Source organism: Hypanus sabinus, chromosome 3, assembly GCF_030144855.1.
Source record: "Hypanus sabinus isolate sHypSab1 chromosome 3, sHypSab1.hap1, whole genome shotgun sequence".
Classification (NCBI taxonomy): domain Eukaryota; kingdom Metazoa; phylum Chordata; class Chondrichthyes; order Myliobatiformes; family Dasyatidae; genus Hypanus; species Hypanus sabinus.
In genome coordinates this window covers 168,864,635-168,888,118 of record NC_082708.1, presented here as the reverse complement: position 1 = coordinate 168,888,118, position 23,484 = coordinate 168,864,635, and the positions used below count along the sequence as shown (strand labels likewise).

The window sequence follows — 23,484 nt, the reverse complement described above, 5'->3', positions numbered from 1 at the left end:
GGCTGGACTGGAACCAGTGTCCTAGGGGGAGCATTTGCTACTGCTGTTCAGGAGGATTTAAACTAATGTGGCAGGGGGATGAGAACAAGTGCAGAGACACAGGGGTGTATAATGAGGGTAGAAGCAAAAAGTAGTAAGGTGAAAAGTAAAAGTGGCAGGCTGGCAAATCCAGGGCAAAAAGCAAAAAGGGCCACTTTTCAACATAATTGTATAAGGACTTAGAGTGTTGTAAAAACAAGCCTGAAGGCTTTGTGTGTCAATGCAAGGAGCACTCGTAACAAGGTGGATGAATTGAATGTGCAGATAGTTATTAATGAATATGATAAAGTTGGGATCACAGAGACATGGCTCCAGGGTGACCAAGGATAGGATCTCAACATCCAGGGATATTCAATATTCAGGAGGGATAGACAGGAAAGAAAAGGAGGTAGGGTAGCATTGCTGGTTAAAGAGGAGATTAACACCATTGAAAGGAAGGACATTAGCCTGGAAGATGTGGAATCGATATGGGTAGAGCTGCATAACACTAAGGGGCAGAAAACGCTGGTGGGAGTTGTGTACAGGCCACCTAACAGTAGTAGTGAGGTTGGGGATGGCATTAAACAAGAAATTAGAAATGCGTGCAATAAAGGAACAGTAGTTATAATGGGTGACTTCAATCTACAGATAGATTGGGTGAACCAAATTGGTAAGGGTGCTGAGGAAGAGGATTTCTTGGAATGTATGCGGGATGGTTTTCAGAACCAACTAGAGAGCAGGCCATTCTAGATTGGGTATTGAGCAATGAGGAAGGGTTAGTTAGCAATCTTGTTGTGTGAGGCCCCTTGGGTAAGAGTGGCCATAATATGGTGGAATTCTTCATTAAGATGGAGAGTGACATAGTTAATTCAGAAACAAAGGTTCTGAACTTCAAAAAGGATAACTTTGAAGGTATGAGACGTGAATTAGCTAAGATAGACTGGCAAATGATACTTAAAGGGTTGACGGTGGATATGCAACGGCAAGCATTTAAAGATCTTATGGATGAAGATTATAAGAGAAAGCTGGCAGGGAACATAAAAACTGACTGTAAAATCTTTTATAGATATGTGAAAAGAAAAAGATTGGTCAAGACAAATGTAGGTCCCTTACAGTCAGAAACAGGTGAATTGATCATAGGGAACAAGGACATGGCAGACCAATTGAATAACTACTTTGGTTCTGTCTTCACTAAGGAGGACATGAATAATCTTCTGGAAATAGTAAGGGACCGAAGGTCTAGTGAGATGGAGGAACTGAGGGAAATACATGTTAGTAGGGAAGTGGTGTTAGGTAACTTGAAGGGATTAAAGGCAGATAAATCCCCAGGGCCAGATGGTCTGCATCCCAGAGTGCTTAAGGAAGTAGCCCAAGAAATAGATGCATTAGTGATAATTTTTCAAAACTCCTTAGATTCTGGATTGGAGGGTGGCTAATGTAACTTCACTTTTTAAAAAAGGAGGGAAAGAAAAACCGGGGAATTATAGTCTGACATCGGTGGTGGGGAAAATGCTAGAGTGGGTTATAAAAGATGTGATAACAGCACATTTGGAAAGAGGTGAAATCATCAGACAAAGTCAGCATGGAATTGTGAAAGGAAAATCATGTCTGGCGAATCTTGTAGAATTTTTTGAAGATGTAACTAGTAGAGTGGATGAGGAGAGCCAGTGGATGTGGTATATTTAGATTTTCAAAAGGCTTTTGACAAGGTTCCACGCAGGATATTAGTGTGCAAACTTAAAGCACACGGTATTGGGGGTATGGTATTGATGTGGATAGAGAATTGGTTGGCAGACCAATAGGAAGCAAAGAGTGGGAGTAAACGGGACCTTTTCAGAATGGCAGGCAGTGACTAGTGGGGTACCGCAAGGCTCAGTGCTGGGACCCCAGTTGTTTACGTTATATATTAATGTTTTAGACGAGGGAATTAAATGCAGCATCTCCAAGATTGCGGATAACACGAAGCTGGGCGGCGGTGTTAGCTGTGAGGAGGATGCTAAGAGGATGCAGGGATAGAGGATAGGTTAGGTGAGTGGGCAAATTCGTGGCAGATGCAATTTAATGTGGAAAATGTGAGGTTATCCACTTTGGTTGCAAGAACAGAAAAACATTATTATCTGAACGGTGGTCGATTAGGAAAAGGGGAGGTGCAACGAGACCTGGGTGTCATTGTACACCAGTCATTGAAGGTGGGCATGCAGGTACAGCAGGCGGTGAAAAAGGCAAATGGTATGTTGGCATTCATAGCAAAAGGATTTGAGTACAGGAGCAGGGAGGTTCTGCTGCAGTTGTACAAGGCCTTGGTGAGACCGCACCTAGAGTATTGTGTGCAGTTTTGGTCCCCTAATCTGAGGAAAGACATTCTTGCCATAGAGGGAGTACAGAGAAGGTTCACCAGATTGATTCCTGGATGGCAGGACTTTCATATGAAGAAAGACTGGATCGACTAGGCTTATACTCACTGGAATTTAGAAGATTGAGGGGGGATCTTATTGAAACGTATAAAATTCTAAAGGGATTGGACAGGCTAGATGCAGGAAGATTGTTTCCGATTTTGGGGAAGTCCAGAACGCGGGGTCACAGTTTAAGGATAAAGGGGAAGCCTTTTAGGACCGAGATGAGGAAAAATTTCTTCACACAGAGAGTGGTGAATCTGTGAAATTCTCTGCCACAGGAAACAATTGAGGCCAGTTCATTGGCTATATTTAAGAGGAAGTTAGATATGGCCCTTGTGGCTAAAGGGATCAGGGGGTATGGAGAGAAAGCAGGTACAGGATTCTGAGTTGGATGATCAGCCATGATCATACTGAATGGTGGCCTACTTCTGCACCTATTTTCTATGTTTCTATAATATATCTGGGGAGAGAGTAGGAATGATCAGTATTCATTGAAAAGAATATGAAAAGAATGGGAAGTCCTCAATGCAGCCATTAAGATTCTGATGGGATTGACTGGATAACGTTGAGAGACATTTCCGTGTTATGGCGTCTTGAACTAGGGGGCATAGTCTCAGGATAAGGAGTTTGTCACTTAGTGCAAAAATGGGGGGTAAAAATCTATGGCATGTTAATCTTTGGGATTCTATACTTCTGAAGGGTGTTTGGTTGTTGAGTAAACTCAGAACTGAGATTGAAGGATTTTTGAAAATGAAGGGATATCTGGATAATAGATTTAAAAGTACAAGATTGGTGATATTTTTATTGAATGACAGATCAAACTCGAATGTGGGACTGCCAGTCTTGCTAAGTGCACAAAGTAAGTCCATCCCTGACTGTTTAAATATTTGTTTCCACATAATTAGCTTTAAAGTGGAATCAAAAAGTTGATTTTCAATATTATTAATGCAACAAAATGACAATGGAAATAGTATCAGTGCATTAAATATAAATTAAATAGTTTTGATTTCATTTTCAATTTATTTATTAGCATAGATGAGTTCGGAAGGAGACCAGATGATTCTTTGTAACTGGTCTGACTGTGTTGCCTTTTTAACTCCCTTTACTCTTCATCTTACCTGAACTGCACAGTGGTGGGGGGGGGGGGGGGGGAAGAAACGTCATTTGGATTGATATTAAATTGTCTTTTCACTTTTGTTGTTATCTTTGTGTGTTTTCTTTTGACTGACAGGTCTGTATGCCCCTGGGTCTTCATAGGCAGTTTCCAGAAAATAACCTGCAGCTCATGGTGCAATCTGGTGCAAAGGGCTCAGCTGTTAATACTATGCAGGTATTATTTATTTTCTCAATGTAGCTGGGCAGTTTTGTACCATGTCTATGTGTGTACATCTTTAACTGTTTAAGGTTTACCATTTCAATGGAAATCATAAAGGAGTCAAAGATTCGTAAAGCATGAAAATCTTCGGTCCACTAACTCTGCACTGACCATCAAGCACTTTATTTACACGAATTGCATTTAATTCTTCCCATGTTCCCACGAGCCCTCTTCAGATTCCTCCACTCCTATACAAACTAGAGTTCGAGTCATACAGCTTGGAAACAGGCCCACTGGCCTAACTCATCCAAGTTAACTAATATGTCTACCAACCTAATCCCATTGACCTGTGTTTGGCCCATCTGTAGTACCTCTCAACCTTTGCTATCCATGTACCTGTCTTTTTTTTAATTGTTATAAATGTACCTGTGCCTACAAACTTCCTCTGCCAGTTTGTTCCATTTACCCACCGTCCTGTCTGTAGGAGAAAGTTTAACTCTGGTCCCTTATCTCATTAATTCCATATCCTGTAATTTTAGACTCCTCTACCTTAGGAAAAAGACTATGACTGTTCACCTTACCTATGCTCCTTATGATTATAAATGCCCCCTCAGCCTCTATGCTGCAGGTGATTAAAAAGCCAGCCTATCCAGCCTTTTCTAACACTCGACCGCTTGCATCCTGACGACTTGAGTTTTATTTCTGCACTCTTTCCAGCTTAATGACATCCTTCCTACAGCAGGGAGATGAGAACGAAACGATCTTGCCACTACGGTCTCACCAACAAACACTCAGTTGTAACTTGATGTCCCAACTCCTGTACCCAGTGCCTTGACCGACTAGGCTCATGCAGTGAATCCTGAGGTTTTGCCTCCCACCCCCAGATGTGCCTAATAAATTTTTCACTGGTGCTTAGACTACTAGAAAATAATTAAGAAACATAAAATTAAAAGAGCAAACACGAGGAAATCTGCAGATGCTGGAAATTCAAACAACAGCACACACAAAATGCTGGTGGAACACAGCAGGCCAGGCAACATCTATAGGGAGAAGCGTGGTCGACGTTTCAGGCCGAGAGCCTGAGGGCGACACTCTCCGCCATGAGAAGGTACCTGGTGTCTCTTTCACAATCACTTCCACGCCTCCGGGACACCTTTTTCTCCATTTGCAATGGACCTGTCCGTTATTTCATCCTCCGTCGGATCCATGCGTGCAATCGCCGGTTCTTTGACTTCATCACGTCCTGCAAGGATCGCAAGATCTTCTATCTGCAGACCCCAGAGCATGGTCTTCGTATCGCGTCCCTGGCCCCGGTAGTCGATCTCGGCTGCCCCAGCGACCCAGGGCATATTGAAAATCCGGACTCCAGCGCCATCACCGCGTGTTCCAATGGCCATGGATTGGCCTTGGTTGTCGATCTCGGCTGCCCCAGCGACCCAGGGCATATTGAAAATCTGGACTCCAGCACCATCAAAAAGGAAGGGTCTTGGCCCAAAACGTCGACAGTGCTTCTCCCTATAGATGCTGCCTGGCCTGCTGTGTTCTACCAGCATTTTGTGTGTGTTGTTAATAAAATTAAAAGGATGGCTATCTTCAACTTGGCTCTATTTGAATAAATGGGAAGGCTGGGGTGTGCATTGTAATCCATAATGTAGCATGCAATCCCATCACATGCCAGCCATCCCTGCCCTTGGTCCAGGACATCTATGCTCTGCCCTGATTCATTGCTGAGTACTGCAACAGGATAGAGGAGCCAGCCTCTCTCCTCAAGCTAATTTTTGACCTTAACATTGCAATGGGAATCAGAGACCTGTTGGCTCACGAGAAAGACTTTCACCATGTTTCTTCATGCAACTATCAACAAAAGATGAATATGCTTAGGCCCTGTTAATTCTTAAAGCTGCAAAGCACTTTCACAAATCATTGCTAACTTGATTAACAATTAATTAACTATGGGAGCAGCCATGTGTCAGACTGGAAGTTCCTGCAAAGGACTGTGAGTGTAGCTGAGAGGATCATAAGGGTCTCCCTACCATCTATCTATCAGGAGCGCTGCAAGCACAGCATCTTCAGTATTATTAAGGATCCCACCCATCCATCCATCTTCCAAATTGACTTTACACCTTCAGGCAGGAGACCCTGATGCATAAAAACAAGGACGGTCAGGGTGGGAAACAGTTTCTTCACCCAGACCAGTAGGCTTCTAAGCTCCCAGCTGCATCACATTCAGTGTGTCACTGGTTAATCTGTTCTGTACCTTACAATATTTAATTCATACACTTTAGTTTGTTATTTATGCAAGATTTGTCTAGATTTTATCCTTGCCTTCATAAGTTATTGTGTATAATATGTACTACTGTGCTTTACACCCTGGTTCAGAGAAATGTTACTATATATTAAATGGTTATATATATTATATGCATATATATAGTTAAATGACAGTAAACTTGATTTGACTTTAATAATCTTGTCATTCTGAGCCAGATTAAAACCCTGCAGGTGCGTCCTCACATGTTCTCTGGCTTCTCATGATAGTAATTTTGCCTCATAACCCTTTAAAGAAATATTGTGGATAGTTCTAAAATGTGTTCTGTAAGGTGACCAGTTCTATCTATCTTTGAGTAAATAGCACTTTTTCCATTTTCAGATCTCTTGTCTTCTTGGACAGATTGAGCTGGAAGGTCGCCGACCGCCATTGATGCCTTCTGGGAAATCATTGCCCTGTTTCCAACCTTACGACTTCACTCCACGTTCCGGTGGTTTTGTCACTGGCCGCTTTCTTACTGGTATCAGCCCTCCGGTAAAAAGCAACATTATTATGGTTCTTCCTACCTTTTACACCACTTCTAATATGACAGAGGCCATGGAGTGCCAGTACTGTTGTTGCCAATTGTACAGCGATATCATCCCTTATTATAGCCTTGGTGTAGTACTGCACAGAAACAGGTCCTTCAGCTCAACTGAACTGCTATTCTGCCTAGTCCATCAACCTGCACCTGAGGCCTTCCATACCCCTCCCATCAATGGATTCATCCAAGTTTCTTAAATATTGAAATTGAGCTTCGGTTAGTTCCACACTTGCACCATCTCTGAGTGAAGAAGCTCCCCCTCAGATTCTCACCTTGCACGCTTAACCTACGACTCTAGTCTCTAGTCTCTAGTCTCACCCAACCTCAGTGGGGACTGTCTACTTGCATTTACAATACCTATACCCCCCCCATAATTTTGTATGCCACCATGAAACCTTTCCTCATTCCCCCATGTTTCAGGAAGTTCTAGTCAATCTTTCTCTATACTCAGATTCTAATGGTTTGGTGCTAGTGAGCACAGTCCCTATAAAAATTATTCACCCCCCCCCCCCGGAAGTTTTCATGTTTTATTGTTTTACAGCATTGAATCACATTGGATTTAATTTGGCTCTTCTGACACTGATCAACAGAAGAGATTCTTTCATGTCAAAGCGAAACCAAATTTCTACAATGTAGCCTAAATTTATTACAATTATTAATCACAATAATTGATTGCATAAGTATTCATAAGTAGATGTACCTTTGGCAGCAATTACAGCCTTGAATCTGTCTGGATGGGTCTCCATCAGCTTTGCACATCTGGACACTGCAATTTTTCTTCATTCTTCTTTACAAAACTACTCAGGCTCTGTCATATTGCATGGGGATCATGAGTGTACGGCCCTCTTCAAGTCCAGCCTCAGATTCTCAGTTGGATTGAAGTCAAGATTCTCACTTGGCTATACTTGGCCCAGGACATTAACTTTGTTGTTCTTAAGCTTTGGTGTTATGCTTGGGGTCATTGTTTTGCTGGAAACAATCTTCTCCCACGCTATGTTTTGCATATGCCAAACATAGCTTTTAGTCTGATGACTCAAAATCTCAATTTTGGTTTCATCAAACCATAGAACCTTTTCTAGCTGATGTCAAAGTTTCTCACGTGCCTTGTGGCAAACTCTAAGTGAGATTTCATGTGAGTTTTTTTCAACAGTGGTTTTCTCTTTGCCACTCTCCCATAAAGCTGTAAACAGTGAAGCACCCGGGCAATGGTTGTTGTATGCGCAGTCTCTCCCATCTGAAGACTGAAGCTTGTTACCTCCGAGTTATCATAGGCCTCTTGGTGGCCTCCCTCGCTAGTTCCCTTCTTGCACGGTCACTCAGTTTTTGAAGACGGCCTGCTTTAGGCAGATTTATAGTTGTGCCAAATTCTTTTCATTTCTTGATGATTGATTTAACTGTACTCCAAGGGATATTCAGTGACTTGGAAATTTTTTTGTATCCATCTCCTGACTTGTGCTTTTCCATCACCTTTTCACAGAGTTGCTTGGAGTGTTCTTTTCTCTTCATGGTATAGTATTTGCCAGGATGCTGACTCACCAGCAGTTGACTCTTGCAGATACAGGTGTATTTTTACTACAATCAATTGAAATATCTTGACTGCACACCGGTATCCATTTAACTAATAATGTGACTTCTAAAACCAGTAGGCTGCACCATGATGATTTGGTGTGTCATATTAAAGGGGCTGACTACTTGTGCAATCAATTATTTTGTGTTTTATATTTGTAATTAATTTAGATCACTTTGTAGAGGATCTGTTTTCACTTTGACGCAATCTTTTTCTGTTGATCAGTGCCAAAAAGAGCCAAATTAAATTCACAGATTCAATATTATTTTGCTTCAGGGGTACATGCGTTTTCCCAAAGTTAGCTGTTATCAGTGGTGGCTGAGTGATTGCATTCTCAGTGATTTCAGCCCATCTGCAGAGACTTGAAAGTCAAAATTTGGGTTGACACATCAGAGTATTGTTGGAGCAGAACTGAAATGTCAGGGCTACCTTGAGTTGGGTGCATTATGACCATGTCATAGGAACATTTGATCCATCGAGTTTGTTCCATCATTTGATCACAGTTGATTTATTTTACCCCTCAACCCCATTCTCCTGCCTTCTCCCTGCAATCTTTGACACCCTTACTACTCAAGAACCAAATAGCTCGATGGATGGAAAAGATCTCTTAGTGTTATTTCAGAGAGATCAGGAGATGCATGTAATATCCAGGGCAGTACTTGCATCTCAGCCAACAAAGTCACATCTGCGGTTAGTCTTGCTAAGTGTGAATTTGTTGCTATATTTCTTGCGTTATGGCATTGACTTCACTTCAAGAGCATAATGCTGGTTTTCATGTGCTTTGAGTTACTGTATGCCAAGGTTGTGAAAAGTGGAAGCATTTTTTTTAATACTTGCTGGTTGGTGGCAAAGGCTGCCTGATTCGTACTCTGGCTTTTGTAAATTGGCGAAGTACTATACAAAGCAGAAGCAGTGCTGAGCCAATTTGATTTCTATTTTGCAGCAGTCGTCTTCACCGACTAAAATCTAACTTTATCCATCTGGTGGTCTGACAGTTTTTCTCGTCTTTGCAATATTTAGCATAGGCGAGTTGTGAATGTTTGACACTCTTGAATGTCCAGATCGCTTCCCTGTATTCGACTATGTCTCAAACCTGCTTTATTTGCTTTTAAACTTGCAGTTGTTCACACTTTAGAAAAGAAATAAGTTGCTATTCCTACAATTATATTGAGAGAATTACATTTGTGACCTCTGGGAAATTGAAATATCTTGTAGCAAAAAATTTATTTGTGTTGTGCGGCTGCTGCTGCACCATGCCCTCTTTCAATCTGTTACGCTTCCTTCTGCATTCTGTTAAATTGCTTTACCTTGTACTGTCCCGGAGCACTGTGTGATCTGTACACAAGACAAGCTTTTCACTGTACGCGTGACAGTAATAAACCAGTTCCAATTACAACTATTTTGAGCATGACAAGCTGCTGGGGTGAGGTCCCAGCTGTGAGAATCTAAGGTCAGAGGACACAGCCTCAGATTAGAGAGGCGTCCTTTTAGCACGGAGATGAGCAATTTCTTTGCGACAGGCAGCTATGGAGGCAGAAGTTGATAGATTCTTGATTGGTATTTGTGTGTGTGTGTGTGTGTGTGTATGTATATATATGTGTGTGTGTGTGAAATGCATATGTTATCAGGCTACCACATGATACACACGCACCTCACTTAAAGTAAAGGACAACCATAAAACTTGCAACATTCTGCTCTCTTATTTTCCTTTGAATTAGTGAAATGTTTTGCAGTTACAAAACTTAACCCCTACCTGGCTTCATCAGCCCATTTGCTTTCTCTTGCTTGCCTCTGTCTCCTAGCTCCATCCATTCTGCTCTCCTTCCAAACTGGCTCCTTAAGCCCTTGATTTCTTTCCCTCTCCATTTTATACCAGCTAACATCTCCCACCACTCTTGATCCATGTGTAGGGTCTCAACCCAAAACACTGACAGTTCTTTTCAACCCCACAAACCCTTGATTTATTTATTTATTTGCTGCCGATAGCAGTTGGATAATGATTGGATAACTCTCACGGGGTAAATAAAATTCAAGAAAGGCTATAAGAAAACAATATTTTGCGAAGTATAAAAATCTCCTATAAAAGCAAAATCTCGCAGATACTAGAAATGTGAAAAAAGTGACCTTGATTTAGGAGTAAGCACAGATCATGTGGTCCCTCAAGCTTCTTTCACCATTTAATACGATCTGACAACAAATTGGTAGAAACACCAGAAGGTCAGGAGTGCAAGAGTAAAATCTCTGATGTTTCAGGTCAATAATCTTTCACAGAAAAGCTACCTTTGATCGCTGGTATTTCCAACATTTTTGGTTTTCTTCACAGGAGAATATATCATATGTTGGCAGAGTGTCTGTGATTGGTTTGTGATAAAATGTCTCTGCCTCTTTGAGTTTAGTGTGATAGCTTAGTGTAGGTGTTCGCAAATATTTTTATGCCACGGGGTCTGTGGACCCCAGGTTGGGAACCCCTGTCTTAGTGCAAGCTTTAGGAAGTCATCAAAATCTTCATTTTTAAATGTTATTCTTTCATCCTCCAGGAGTTTTTCTTTCACTGTATGGCTGGCAGGGAAGGTCTGGTAGATACAGCTGTGAAAACTAGCCGATCTGGGTACCTTCAAAGGTAAGGAACTGTTTAAACTTCTGACACAGAAAATAATAAATCACTTTAGTTGTTTCATCTGGCAGCGTATTCCAAATACTTAACAGTCTCTGGAAAAGCACAGAAACATAGAAAACCTACAGCACAATACAGGCCCTTCAGCCCACAATGCTGTGCTGAACATGTACTTACTTTAGAAATTACCTGGAGTTACCCATAGCCCTCTATTTTTCTAAGCTCCATGTACGTATCCAGGAATCTCTTAAAAGACCCTATGGAACCTGGCTCCACCACTGTCGCTGGCAGCCTATTCCATGCACTCACCACTCTCTGCGTTTATTTAAAAAAAACTTAACCCTGTTGGTACCTACTTCCAAGCACCTTAAAACTGTACCCTCTCGTGTTGGCCCAATCAGCTCTGGGGAAAAGCCTCTGACTATCCACACGATCAATGCCTGTCATTATCCTGTACACCTCTATCAAGTCACCTCTCATCCTCCATCGCTCCGTGTACATTTTTCCTGTGACTGCATTGGTTTCTTCTGGGTACTCCGGTTTCCTTCCAAAGCCTTCAGATGTACCAGTGGTAGGTTAATGTTTGCTAGGTTTAAATTAGGGGATTGCTGGGCGGCGCGCTTGAAGGGCCAGGAGGGCCTAATCTGCTCCGCATCTCAATAAATAAACAAATAAAATTTAGGACTTACTCCAAATAAGCAGTTACCCAATTAACCAATGGCTCAATCAACCAGAACCCACTGTTGTGGATAGTTCGCCCAAGGGCCTTCATCAGAAGAGAGAAAACGGGGTAGTTTACAAAAGCTGCAGTATGCCCAGATGGAAGATGGATTGTTACTCCTCATACTTAGTTTGATTCTAGTTGTAACAGTCGGAAAAGCCACAGACAGAGTAGTGTGAAAATCAGAGTGGGATAAGGAAGCAAGGCAGCAGGAAACTTTGGGTCACTCCTGCAGACTGAACACAGGTGTTCTACAAAGTGATCACTCAGTCTGTGTTGGGTTTCTCCAGTGTTGAGGAGACCCCAGTGATTACACCAAGTGCCGTAAGGAAGACAAGTCAGAGTACAAGTAAATCTCTACTTCACTGGAACGTCAGCTTGAGTGTCTCAATGGCGAAAAGACAGTTGCACCTCCTGTGGTTGCATCTTAAAGTGCCATAAGATGGGGAATGGCTGACCAAAGACAATAGACAATAGGTGCAGAAGTAGACCATTTGGCCCTTCGAGCCTGCACCGCCATTCTGAGATCATGGCTGATCATCTACTATAAATACCCGGTTCCTGCTTTGTCCCTTGATTCCCCTATCCATAAGATACCTATCTAGCTCCTTCTTGAAAGCATCCAGAGAATTGGCCTCCACTGCCTTCCGAGGCAGTGCATTCCAGACCCCCACAACTCTCTGGGAGAAGAAGTTTTTCCTTAACTCTGTCCTAAATGACCTATCACTTATTCTCAAACCATGCCCTCTGGTACTGGACTCTCCCAGCATCTGGAACATATTTCCTGCCTCTATCTTGTCCAATCCCTTAATAATCTTATATGTTGCAATCAGATCCCCTCTCAATCTCCTTAATTCCAGCATGTACAAGCCCAGTCTCTCTAACCTCTCTGCGTAAGACAGTCCGGACATCCCAGGAATTAACCTCGTGAATCTATGCTGCACTTCCTCTATAGCCAGGATGCCCTTCCTTAACCCTGGAGACCAAAACTGTACACAATACTCCAGGTGTGGTCTCACCAGGGCCCTGTACAAATGCAAAAGGATTTCCTTGCTCTTATACTCAATTCCCTTTGTAATAAAGGCCAACATTCCATTAGCCTTCTTCACTGCCTGCTGCACTTGCTCATTCACCTTCAGTGTCTAATGAACAAGGACTCCTAGATCTCTTTGTATTTCTCCCTTACCTAACTCTACACCGTTCAGATAATAATCTGCCTGCCTGTTCTTACTCCCAAAGTGTATAACCTCACACTTACTCGCATTAAATGTCATCTGCCCACTCTCCCAGCCTATCCAAGTCACCCTGAATTCTCCTAACATCCTCATCACGTCACACTGCTACCCAGCTTTGTATCATCAGCAAACTTGCTGATGTTATTCTCAATGCCTTCATCTAAATCAAAGGTGATATCTTGAGTAAACTTTCCCTCCTACAAAAATATTTTAATTCAAAATTCACTAATGCTTGCACTGTTTTCAACCTTTCATTATTATGGTTGGAAGTTCCCAACTGCTTCAAAAAGGCAACAATTATACCAGTGCTTAAGGAGAGTAGTGTAAACTGCCTTAATGACTATTGCCTGGTAGCACTCACATTGACAGTGATGAGAGACTGTTCATGGCTACAATGAACTCCTGCCTCGGCAAGGACCTGGATCAACTGCAATTTGCCTATTGCCACAATAGGTCTACAGCAGACACAATCTCAATGGCTCTTCATACGGTCCTAGATCACCCGGACAGTACAAACACCTGTCAGGATGCTGTTCTTGACTATAGCTTGGCATCTAACACCATCTTTCCCACAGTCCTGATTGATAAGCTACAGAACTTGAGTCTCTGTACCACCGTCTGCATTTGGATCCTCTCCTTCCTAATTGGAAGACCACAATCTGTGCAGGTTGGTGATAATATCTCCTCTTCGCTGACAGTCAACACTGGTGCACCTCAGAGCTGTGTACTTAGCCCACTCCTCTACTCCCTCTATATCCATGACTGTGTGGCTAGGTATAGCTCAAATAGCATCTATAAATTTGCTGATGACATAAACATTGCTGGTAGAATCTCAGATGGAGATCAGAGGGTGTACAGGAGTGAGATATACCCACTAGTTCAGTGGTGTCGCAGCAACAACCTGGCACTCAACGTCAGTAAGACCAAAGAGCTGATTGTGGACTTCAGGAAGGGTAAGACAAGAGAACACGAACCAAACCTCGCAGAGGGATCAGAAGTGGAGAGAGTGAACAAGACTGAGTTTCTGCGTGTCAAGATCTCTGAGGATCTAATTTTGTCTCAATATATCGATACAGCTATAAAGAAGGCAAGAAAAAGGCTATATTTTATCGGGAGTTTGAAGAGGTTTGGTTTGTCACCTAAAACGATTGAAAACTTCCATAGATGTACCGTGGAGAGCATTCTGACAGGCTGCATCGCTGTCTGGTATGGGGGTTGGGGGTGGAGTTTCTACTGCACAAGACGAAGGAAGCTACAGAAAGTTCTAAAATTAATCAGCTCCATCTTGGGTCCCAGCCTCTATGATATCCGACAGCTTCAAGGAGCAGTGCCTCAGAAAGATGACGTCCATTACTAAAGAGCCCTATTACTGAGGGCATGCCCTCTTCTCATTGTTACCATCAGGAAGGAGGTACAGAAGCCTGAGGGCACACACTCAGCGATTCAGGAACAGTGCCTTCCCCTCTGCCATCCAATTCCCAATTGGACATTGAACCCTTGAACACTATGTCACTCTTTTAAAAGTATATGTTATTCTGTTTTTGCACTATTTACCCTTTTAAATCTACTTAATATACATACAGTAATTTATTCTTTCTACATTATCGTGTATTGCATTGTACTGCTGCTGCTAATTTAACAAATTTCACAACACACTGGTGAAAATAAACTTGATTTTGATTCTGAAATAACATTCATGAATCTATTACAAATAATAAACAGTAAAGCTCTTGCAGTAAGATATTGAGCAAGTATAGTATGCAAGCTCTAATCCAGACTGGTACCTTGTTGGAGTACTGAAGGATTACCACACTATTGATACTGCCACATTTCATAATCTGAACCTTGTTTTGACTTCCTGGGCCTCTCCTGTTGCTTGACGTATTCCTATTGTTTACATCAAAAACTGCTGAAACATGACTAATCCCTAAACAAAGCAAAACTGAACACAGGATAAGGAGTAACTTTAGGAAGAGATTATGCTACAATTTTCAAGATGTGGCAAAGCTTGTGAACAAAGTCAATCTGGGAATATTTTTATAATCAACAAATCCTTGTCAAATAGGTTCAGGCAGTACTCTAAAACAATATTTTCATTGCTTCTGATTGTACCAAATTATACATATTTAGGTATTGTTCAGAAATGTCCTTTGATGCGATGAGAGCACAATTATGTCATTATTTTTCTCTCAATGATAGTTTTCAAAATCCCAGCTTGTTTCATACTTCCTTGGTGTAGGCGTGTCTTGTCGATCCTTTAAAATGAACTGTTGCATAGCATGACACCCTTTCTTTGTAAATGTCAGTTCCTTCTTTTCTGTTACCTTGAACAGCCCATAAAAGTAACCAACTTTACAGAGCGCAATACTTAAAGTGATGGTCAATTATTTTGAGGAGCCCACACAGAGCAGAGACTAGACCTACCACCATCTCTCAACTTTGCCTCCAGAAGGCCTATGATGCGCTAACTCTTCTTTAATAAAGCTGATGAACTTCCAGGCACTATTAATCCCATATCAATGACTTCCCAGTCTTCTCCATGGATTGTCACCTTGTTGTGGTGGAGAAGCTTGTGTAGTCCTGAGATCTCGAGAGCGATGCCGTTTGGAGCTGTGCTCCTGGTAGGGTCACCCATGGCGGTGAGGTCCCTGACAACAATCCAACCAAAACCTCAACGGTGGAATAGGTGGACGAAGTTACTTAGAACTCAACGGCCATGAAGGTGGATGAAGGCTGCAACAGATCCATCAGCTCCAGTCGTCGTGGTTTCCATGCCATTGGAATCAGTTGGTTGATTTGTGAAGTATCGTGTGCTTCATCAAGTACACATTATACAAATACACGCACAGGCGTCTTTGCTTTGTGGGCCTTAAGATTGGACTCATAAGCCACTTGAGAGCCCATAAATAGATCAACGGAATGAAGACTATCATCCTTGACTTCGAGGGATAGCTATGACGACGACTTTCCAGCCACAGTTAACATGACAGTGTGAATGAATGCATTTTAAGTGCAGGTACTAATATTTTGAACACTGAGAAGGTACTTCTACTGCTAATATTTACTTTGCTAAGTAGGATCCCTTTTATCTCGTGGTATCATGAGTCAGTCTATTTTCAAATGCTGAGATGATAGCAAGTTTTAATGCTGAACCTAACGGGAGTCTCTGCAAGTCATGCAATGTTGAAACTGTAGATTTGCATAAACAGTTTTTAGTATGTTTAGTGCATTTATATATATAGCAATAACTTTGCCTAACTAGTCTCATGTTATCAGTGTGCTTTTCAAGCCAGCAGTGGTTCTCTCTTCTGGGAAAAGTGGCTTCACAAATTTGAAAGCACAGTGACATAATTTGAAGTCACAAATGGTCTGAAAAAAAAGGACTCCCTCTACTACATAGTACTCAGGAATTACAGGACATTTCTGGCGGAATGCTGCTAACAATTTTCTAACTAAGTTGGAGAAAAGGCTGTGCTGACTTCATACTTTACTCTGGAACATTGTGAATGAAGATAATAGTGTTTCATCACAAAAAGCTACTATAAGAGGCAAACTAAAAATTTCTAATCTTGAGCAAGAGATGAAAATGTAACTCAGAGAAGGATACAAATCAAAGTAACTTAATTGAAAATAGTTGTAAAGGTTGTTATTATTACTTATTTATTTTCTGAATCTGGGTTTTGCGGTCTAGGCCGTTTATAGTCTATTGCTAACTGCCCTGAAAAGTTGCTGGTGAGCTGCCATCTTGAACGGCTGCAATCATGGTGAATGAGGCATCAACCAAGCTTTCTGAGAGTCGGAAAAAAAAATCTACAATAAGTATAAAATTGCTTACACTACTTAAAAAGTACAGTGTGTAGACATACAATTACTATAAATTACGAAGGAAATAGGAATAACAAGATAATGGTCATGGGTTCATGAATGATTATAAATACAAAATAATAAGTATTTAGCTTACCTTTGCTATCATGTTGATGGTAAAGTAACTTTACTAGCCATCCCACTAATGTGCTTTTAGTTTGGCTGAATCACTTCTATAGGTTGGTATGTCCGTTAGATCACCTTTAAATCTTTCTCCTCACCTTAAACCTATGTCCTTTAGTTCTACCCTGGAAAAAGTTGTGACTTATCTACCCCACCCTTGTCCCTCAGATTTTCATCAACGTATGTAAAATTATCTTTCAGCCTCTTCTGCTCCAGAGGAAACAGCTCCACTCTCTGAAGCCCTCCAGTCCAAGCAATGTTCCTGCGAATCTTTTTCTGCACCCTCTCTAACTTAATCACCTCTCTTCTATCGTGTGACTAGAGCTGCATGCAATACTCCCAAAAAGTCAAAAAATGTACAACACAGAAACAGACCCCTTGGCCCATCTAGTCTGTGCCGAGTCATTTAAACTGCCTCCTCCCATCAACCTATACGGGGACCATAGCTCTACCATCCACATGCATATCTGAATTTCTCTTAAATGTTGAAATTGAGCTCACATGCATAACTTGCACTGGCACTCGTTCCATGCTGTCACGATCTTCTGAGAGAAGATGTTTCTCCTCATATTCCCCTTAAACCTTTTGCCTTTCACCCTTATCCCATGACCTCCCAACCTCAGTGGAAAAGCCTGCTTGCACATATGCTATCTGTGCCCCTCATAATTTTGTATGCCTCTGTCAAATTTCCTCTCAATCTTCTACTATTGTGTGCTGGGGCAGCAGGCTGAGGGTAGCAGACACCAACAGAATCAACAAACTTATTCGTAAGGCCAGTGATGTTGTGGGGGTGCGTCTGGACTCTCTGATGGTGGTGTCTGAAAAGAAGATGCTGTCCAAGTTGCATGCCATCTTGGGCAATGTCTCCCATCCACTCCATAATGTACTGGTTAGGCACAGGAGGACATTCAGCCAGAGACTCATTCCACCGAGATGTAACACTGAGCATCATAGGAAGTCATTCCTGCCTGTGGCCATCAAACTTTACAACTCCTCCTTCGGAGTGTCAGACACCCTGTGCCAATAGGCTGGTCCTGGACTTATTTCCACTTGGCATGATTGACATTATTTAATTATTTGTGGTTTTATATTGCTATATTTCTTCACTATTCTTGGTTGGTGCCGCTGTAACGAAACCCAATTTCCCTTGGGATCAATAAAGTATGTCTGTCTGTCTGTACATTCCAAGGAACTAAGTCCTAACCTATTCAATCTTTTCATATAACTCTGGTTCTTCAGACATAGTAACATCCTTGTAAGTTTTCTGTGGACTCTTTCAAATGTATTTACATTTTTCCTGCTGGTAGGTGACCCAAAACTTCACACAATTGGGCCTTCCCAGTGTCTTATACAACTTCAACATAACATCACATCTCCTGTACTTAGTACTTTGACTTATGAAGGTCAATGTGCCAGAAGCTTTCTTTACAACTCTATCAACCTGTGACACCACTTTCAGATAATTATGGACCTATATTCCCAGATCCCTGGTTGGTCCTACTGAAGTGCTACACCTTACACTTAACTGTACTAAATGCCACCTGCCATTTTTCAGCCCACTTTTCAAGCTGGTCCAGATTCTGCTGCAAGCCATGTTAGTCTTCCTCGCTGTCCACTACACCCCCAATTTTGGTGTCATCTGTAAAGTTGCTGATCCAGTTAACAACATTTATCATCTAGATCGTTGATATAGATGATAAGCAGCAATGGACCCAGCACTGATCCCAGCGGCACTCCGCTACTCACAGGCTTCCAGTCAGAGAGGCAACCATTTACTACCACTCCTGGCTTTGCCCACAAAGTCAACATCTATTCCAGTTTACACCCTCATCCTGAATGCCGAGTGACTGAACCTTCTTCACCAACCTCCCTTAAGGGACCTTGTCAAATGCCTTGCTAAAGTCCATGTAAACAACATCTACTGCCTTGACCTCATCAACTTTCCTGGTAGCTTCCTTGAAAATCTCTAAGATAGTTAGATATGACCTACCATGCACAAAGACGCACTGATGATCCTTAATCAGTCCATGTCTATCCAAATACTCATATCCCATCCCTTCGAATACCTTCCAATAACTTTCCCACTACTGATGTCAGGCTCACCAGCCTATAATTTCCTGGTTTATTTTTAGGGTCTTTCTTAAACAGTGGAACAACATAGGCTATCTTCCAATCCGACACCTCACCTGTCGCTAAGGATGAATTTAACTATCTCTGCTAGGGCCCCGGCAACTTCTGAACCTGCCTCCCGTGGGCAGAGAGCATGAAGAGTTAATGGAAGACATTCTGAAGGTCAGAATTAATTTGACTTTGAGAGTGGTATGGATTAATCGGGGGATAGTCAAAATAACTTTGTTAATGTCTGACTAATTTGATTGCGATTTTCCAGACGTATCTACGTGTTAGTGAGGGTATTGCATATGATGTTATTCAAGTGGACTTTGGTAATATCTTTGACAAAGTCCCATATGGGAATTCTTCAAAAGGTTAAAGCCCATGGGTTTCAAGTCAGTTCAATTTTGGCAAATTGGATCCAAAGTTAGGTTGATAATAGGAGGCAGAAGGGTGATAGTTGAGGGCTGTGGTGGATACCTGTGACCACATTTGCATTAACAATCTAGATGCAAGAAGAGGAGATATAATAAAGTTCATGAATAACTGGAAAATTAGTGGTGGTGCTGATAGTGAGGTTGGTAGTTTTTAGCTACAGAATGATATTGATGAGTTGGGAAGAGGAGGTGAGCCGCAAGTTGAATTTAATCCTGAAAAATGAAAGGTGAAGCATTTTTTTGGAGGACCAGTAAGGCTTGGATATACGCAATGAATTGTGGTACTCTATGAAGTCTGTGGTGTGTATGTCACGGGTGTATACGATGGTTAAGAAGGCATTTGGTATACCTTCCTTCATTAGCTTGGACTTGAAACGTAAGAGCAGCGATGTTATGGTATTGAAAAACGGCGTATTCGTGGAAACACAAGAACCTACAATTGCTGGAATCCAAAGCAACAAACAAAATGCTGGAGGATTTCAGTCAATCAAGCAATAAGTGGGCATTTGATGTTTCAGACCCTACATCTGGATGCATCCTTAGTGTGTATGTCCAAGGACTTCTGAAGACAGCAGTACAGGTGTCTGAGGTGAAGAAGGCATTTGGGATACATTCCTTCATTAATTTGGACTTAAAGCTATTTAAAATATTAGTTGGTGTAGTTCCAGTCACCACACAATAGGAAGTGTGTTTGGGCTGGAGAGGGTGCAGAGGAGATTATCTGGAATGGAGTGTCCTTGTTATGAGGTGAAACTTGATGGGCTGTGTTGTTTCCCTTGTTGCTGAGATACACAAGATTATGAGAAGCATAAGATGGTGAGGCAGATGATCGCAGTAATGAGTAAAAGGTTTTTAAAAAGGATTAAGAAAGAATTTGTTACACTTGGTGGGTTGTTGTAATCTGGAACACTTCTGGGTGCAGGAACTCTTAAATGAGTACTTAAAATGTCATGGTGTAGAAGGCTCTGGTTGAAAGCCTGAAAATGGGATTAGTACAGAAACATACTAGTTAGCCAGCACAAGTGAGATGATAGCGGGGCCAGTTTCCACATTATATGCTTCTTTAGGACATTAAATAAAATTATTATTAGGTCATACAGTTCATCATGGTTGCTATGTCATTCATTAAGTTGTTGGCTAACTATGTACATCAGCACTGACCTTTTACTCCTTGATCATCCTAATGTCTAACAACCTGTTGCTCACTGTCTTGAATATACAGACCTGCTTTAGGAATTTTCAAAGGTATTGTTATCTGTGCAGTTTTTGGATTATCTGGAGAAGGGGTAGAAAAATGTGACCAAAGAAGTATCCTTTAAGCTATGCCTTGGCCACAATGATGAGTGGTTTAAGGAAGTAATTTCCAACCCCCCAGACCGCCAACTTTAACACAGAGGATTGGAGACTGGAGCATTGGAAGGATTTAATGTAACGGGAATGATTTTGAGATCAAAATCAGTACACAATTCAGAATTTTAGATCAGGGTTTTGAAGAAGGACCTTATGTGGGCTGGGGAACAAAGATATGCAGGTGAATAGAACTCAAGTGTTCAAGAAAGTAGCATCCATCTTTAAAGACCCTCACCATCCTTGACATGTCCTCCTCATGTTACTACCTTCGGGGAGGAGCTATAGGAGCCTGAAGACTCACACTCAACATTTTAAGAACAGCTTCCACTGCTATTTTGCCTTCTTTATAACTACATTGATATGTTGGGACCAGGTTAGATCCTCAGGGATCTTTGCACCCAGGAACTTGAAGCTGCTCACTCTCTCCACTTTTTATCCCTCCATGAGGATAGGTGTGAGTTCCTTTGTCTTACTCTTCCTGAAGTCCACAATCAGCTCTTCCATCTTACTGATGTTGAGTGCCAGGTTATTTTGGAAGCCTAAGTGTGCAGAGATAAAACTAGGATTTACTTGGGTTTGGCTCTGACATTCTTTGTGAATGTACAGTGCCGGGAAGCTTACTTGGGCTAAGTAGCCATTGGGGAGATGGACGAAGTGATGGCATCACCATTGGGCACCACAACAACTGGAGATAAGAAGATTTGCTTTCATATACTGTCATTATCCCACAGATTGTACTTTGCGGTACAGTACTTGCAAAGTCTAGTGACTTATAATGGAGGAACTTTGGTAGCTAGTTTGCATTCAAAAAGATCCCATAAACTGCATTTTAATAATTATCATGTAATTTTTAGTGCCATTGGTTGAGAGATTAAAAATTTGACTAGGAAACCAGGAAACTCGTTGGGATGCAATTTTTTTCTGGATTGACACAACTGCACAGTTAGTAAAAATGATGCTTTGCATTTGGTCTCTGAAATTCATTTCCATAAAATCAACATAATCAAATTTTGCGAGTGAAATGCTAAGAACTTGTACACTTTTCTTCCTCCCACCTGTATTTCTGTGATCTTCACATCCAGTCGAAAGGGAAGATGCAACCTCAGCATAATCTCTCACCAGCACGTCTGCCCTGTTACTCGAGTCTAAGCCTAAATCATTATCTGGAGTGTCATTGAGCCATCTGACTGCAAGTGTTACAATTGAACCATGGCTGACAAAGATAAGGAAAAAAATGAAAGTAGTAATTAATGGAAGGAAGTATTGACTATTTGAATTTCACATGTTAGATGTAATTTGAACTGGCTATCTCCAGGTTTGGTAGCCAGTTTACATGCACTAAGACACCATAAAGTGCATTATTATGATAGTTATGTAATTTATTTTAGCAACATTAGTTGAGAGGTAAAAATTGGCCTGGGAGCCAGGAAGTTCCATGTGGATGGAAATTTGTTCTGGATTTGTTCATGGATAACAAAACGTAATAAAAATTAATGCAAGAAATTATGGTATTGATGGTTTGAATTTTTACCTTTTTTTTATAGATGCATAATAAAGCATTTGGAAGGGCTGGTCGTACAATATGACCTGACAGTACGGGACAGTGATGGCAGTATTGTACAATTCCTGTATGGGGAAGATGGTTTGGATATTCCAAAGACTCAGTTCCTGCAGCCAGAACAGTTCCCTTTTATTACAAATAACTATGAGGTGAGTTGTCTTTTGTTTGTTCATTTGAATGTTTTGCAGTAGAACTATTCAGGGAAGATGGTTTAAAAAAAGTGTTCCAACATTGAGGTTGAAATGAAGTACATCCAAGTATGTTCTGTATTCCTCTCTCTTATTTTAATGACATCTTTTATTTTATATGGTTTAAAACATAGCACAGGAATTGGTGTAAATGCATATGTTAAGTTTTAGTTTGTCATTATACTGTCAAGGAACAGAAGAAAATAAGTAATGGGAATGTAAGTATCTGAGGGCAATATCTCAGAATGAAGAGACTTCCCTTTAGAACTTGTCCGTTAGGAAATGTTAGACAGTCTTGGCTTGACATCACTAGAGCATTGGAGGCTAAGGGAAGTTTTTAATGGAGGTTTTTAAAATTATCAGAGGAACAGATAGGGTAGGCAGTCAAATCATTTTCCCAGGGTAGAAGTGTCAAACATCAAAGAGCATGCTTTTACAGTTAGAGGGGTAGAGTTTAAACCAAGTTGAGAGGCAGGTTTGTACACAGAGAGTGACAGGTGCCTAGATTGGGTTAACAGAGGTTGTAATGGAAGCAGGTAGTTTGAGGCTTTTTAATAGATGCATGAATACAGAGGGATATGGATAATACACAGGAGGAGGGCACTTAGAGTAAGTAGACATCAAGATTGTGCAGCGTCATGGGCTGACTGGACTCCCCAGTGCAGTACTGTTCGATATCCAGCTGGGATGAGGAGGAATTTCTTCAACACAGGGTAGTGAGACAGTGAAATTGGGTTACTATGGAGTGCTGTGGCAGCCAAGTTTTTATTGTACTTCAGGCAAAAGAAGGGTGTCAAAGGTTACAGGGAGAAGGCAGGAGAATGGGATTGAGAGGAATAATAAATCAGGCATGATTGAATAGTAGAGCAGACTCGATGGACTGAATGGCCTAATTCTGCTCCTTTTGTCTCATGGTCTTATTTAATCCTTAAAGCTTTCTCTGCCATCCATTAAGATCATGTCTGACTTTATCCCTTGCTCCCCTTAAACGTGCAAAAATCTATGAATGTCTGTTTGATTGAACCTGATGAAGGAGTCTCCACAGGCCTCTAATTCACCATGCACTCAGTCCTAAACCCCCTTATTCTGAGATTGTGCCCCTTTTTGGGGGAGGGGTGGAAATCTCTCTGCATT

General features: G+C 41.5%; 1 protein-coding gene across 3 annotated transcripts in view; it reads left to right on the top strand.

Annotated features, from left to right (window-relative positions):
* Positions 1 to 23,484, top strand: part of polr1a (RNA polymerase I subunit A) — a 231,470-nt gene that overhangs the window by 97,398 nt on the left and 110,588 nt on the right. For all 3 annotated transcript variants that reach the window (XM_059965629.1, XM_059965628.1, XM_059965627.1), the window contains exons 19-22: positions 3,646 to 3,744; positions 6,377 to 6,529; positions 10,683 to 10,765; positions 22,146 to 22,311. In XM_059965629.1, the coding sequence (XP_059821612.1) occupies positions 3,646 to 3,744; positions 6,377 to 6,529; positions 10,683 to 10,765; positions 22,146 to 22,311 (501 nt within the window). The remainder of the gene's footprint in view (positions 1 to 3,645; positions 3,745 to 6,376; positions 6,530 to 10,682; positions 10,766 to 22,145; positions 22,312 to 23,484) is intronic.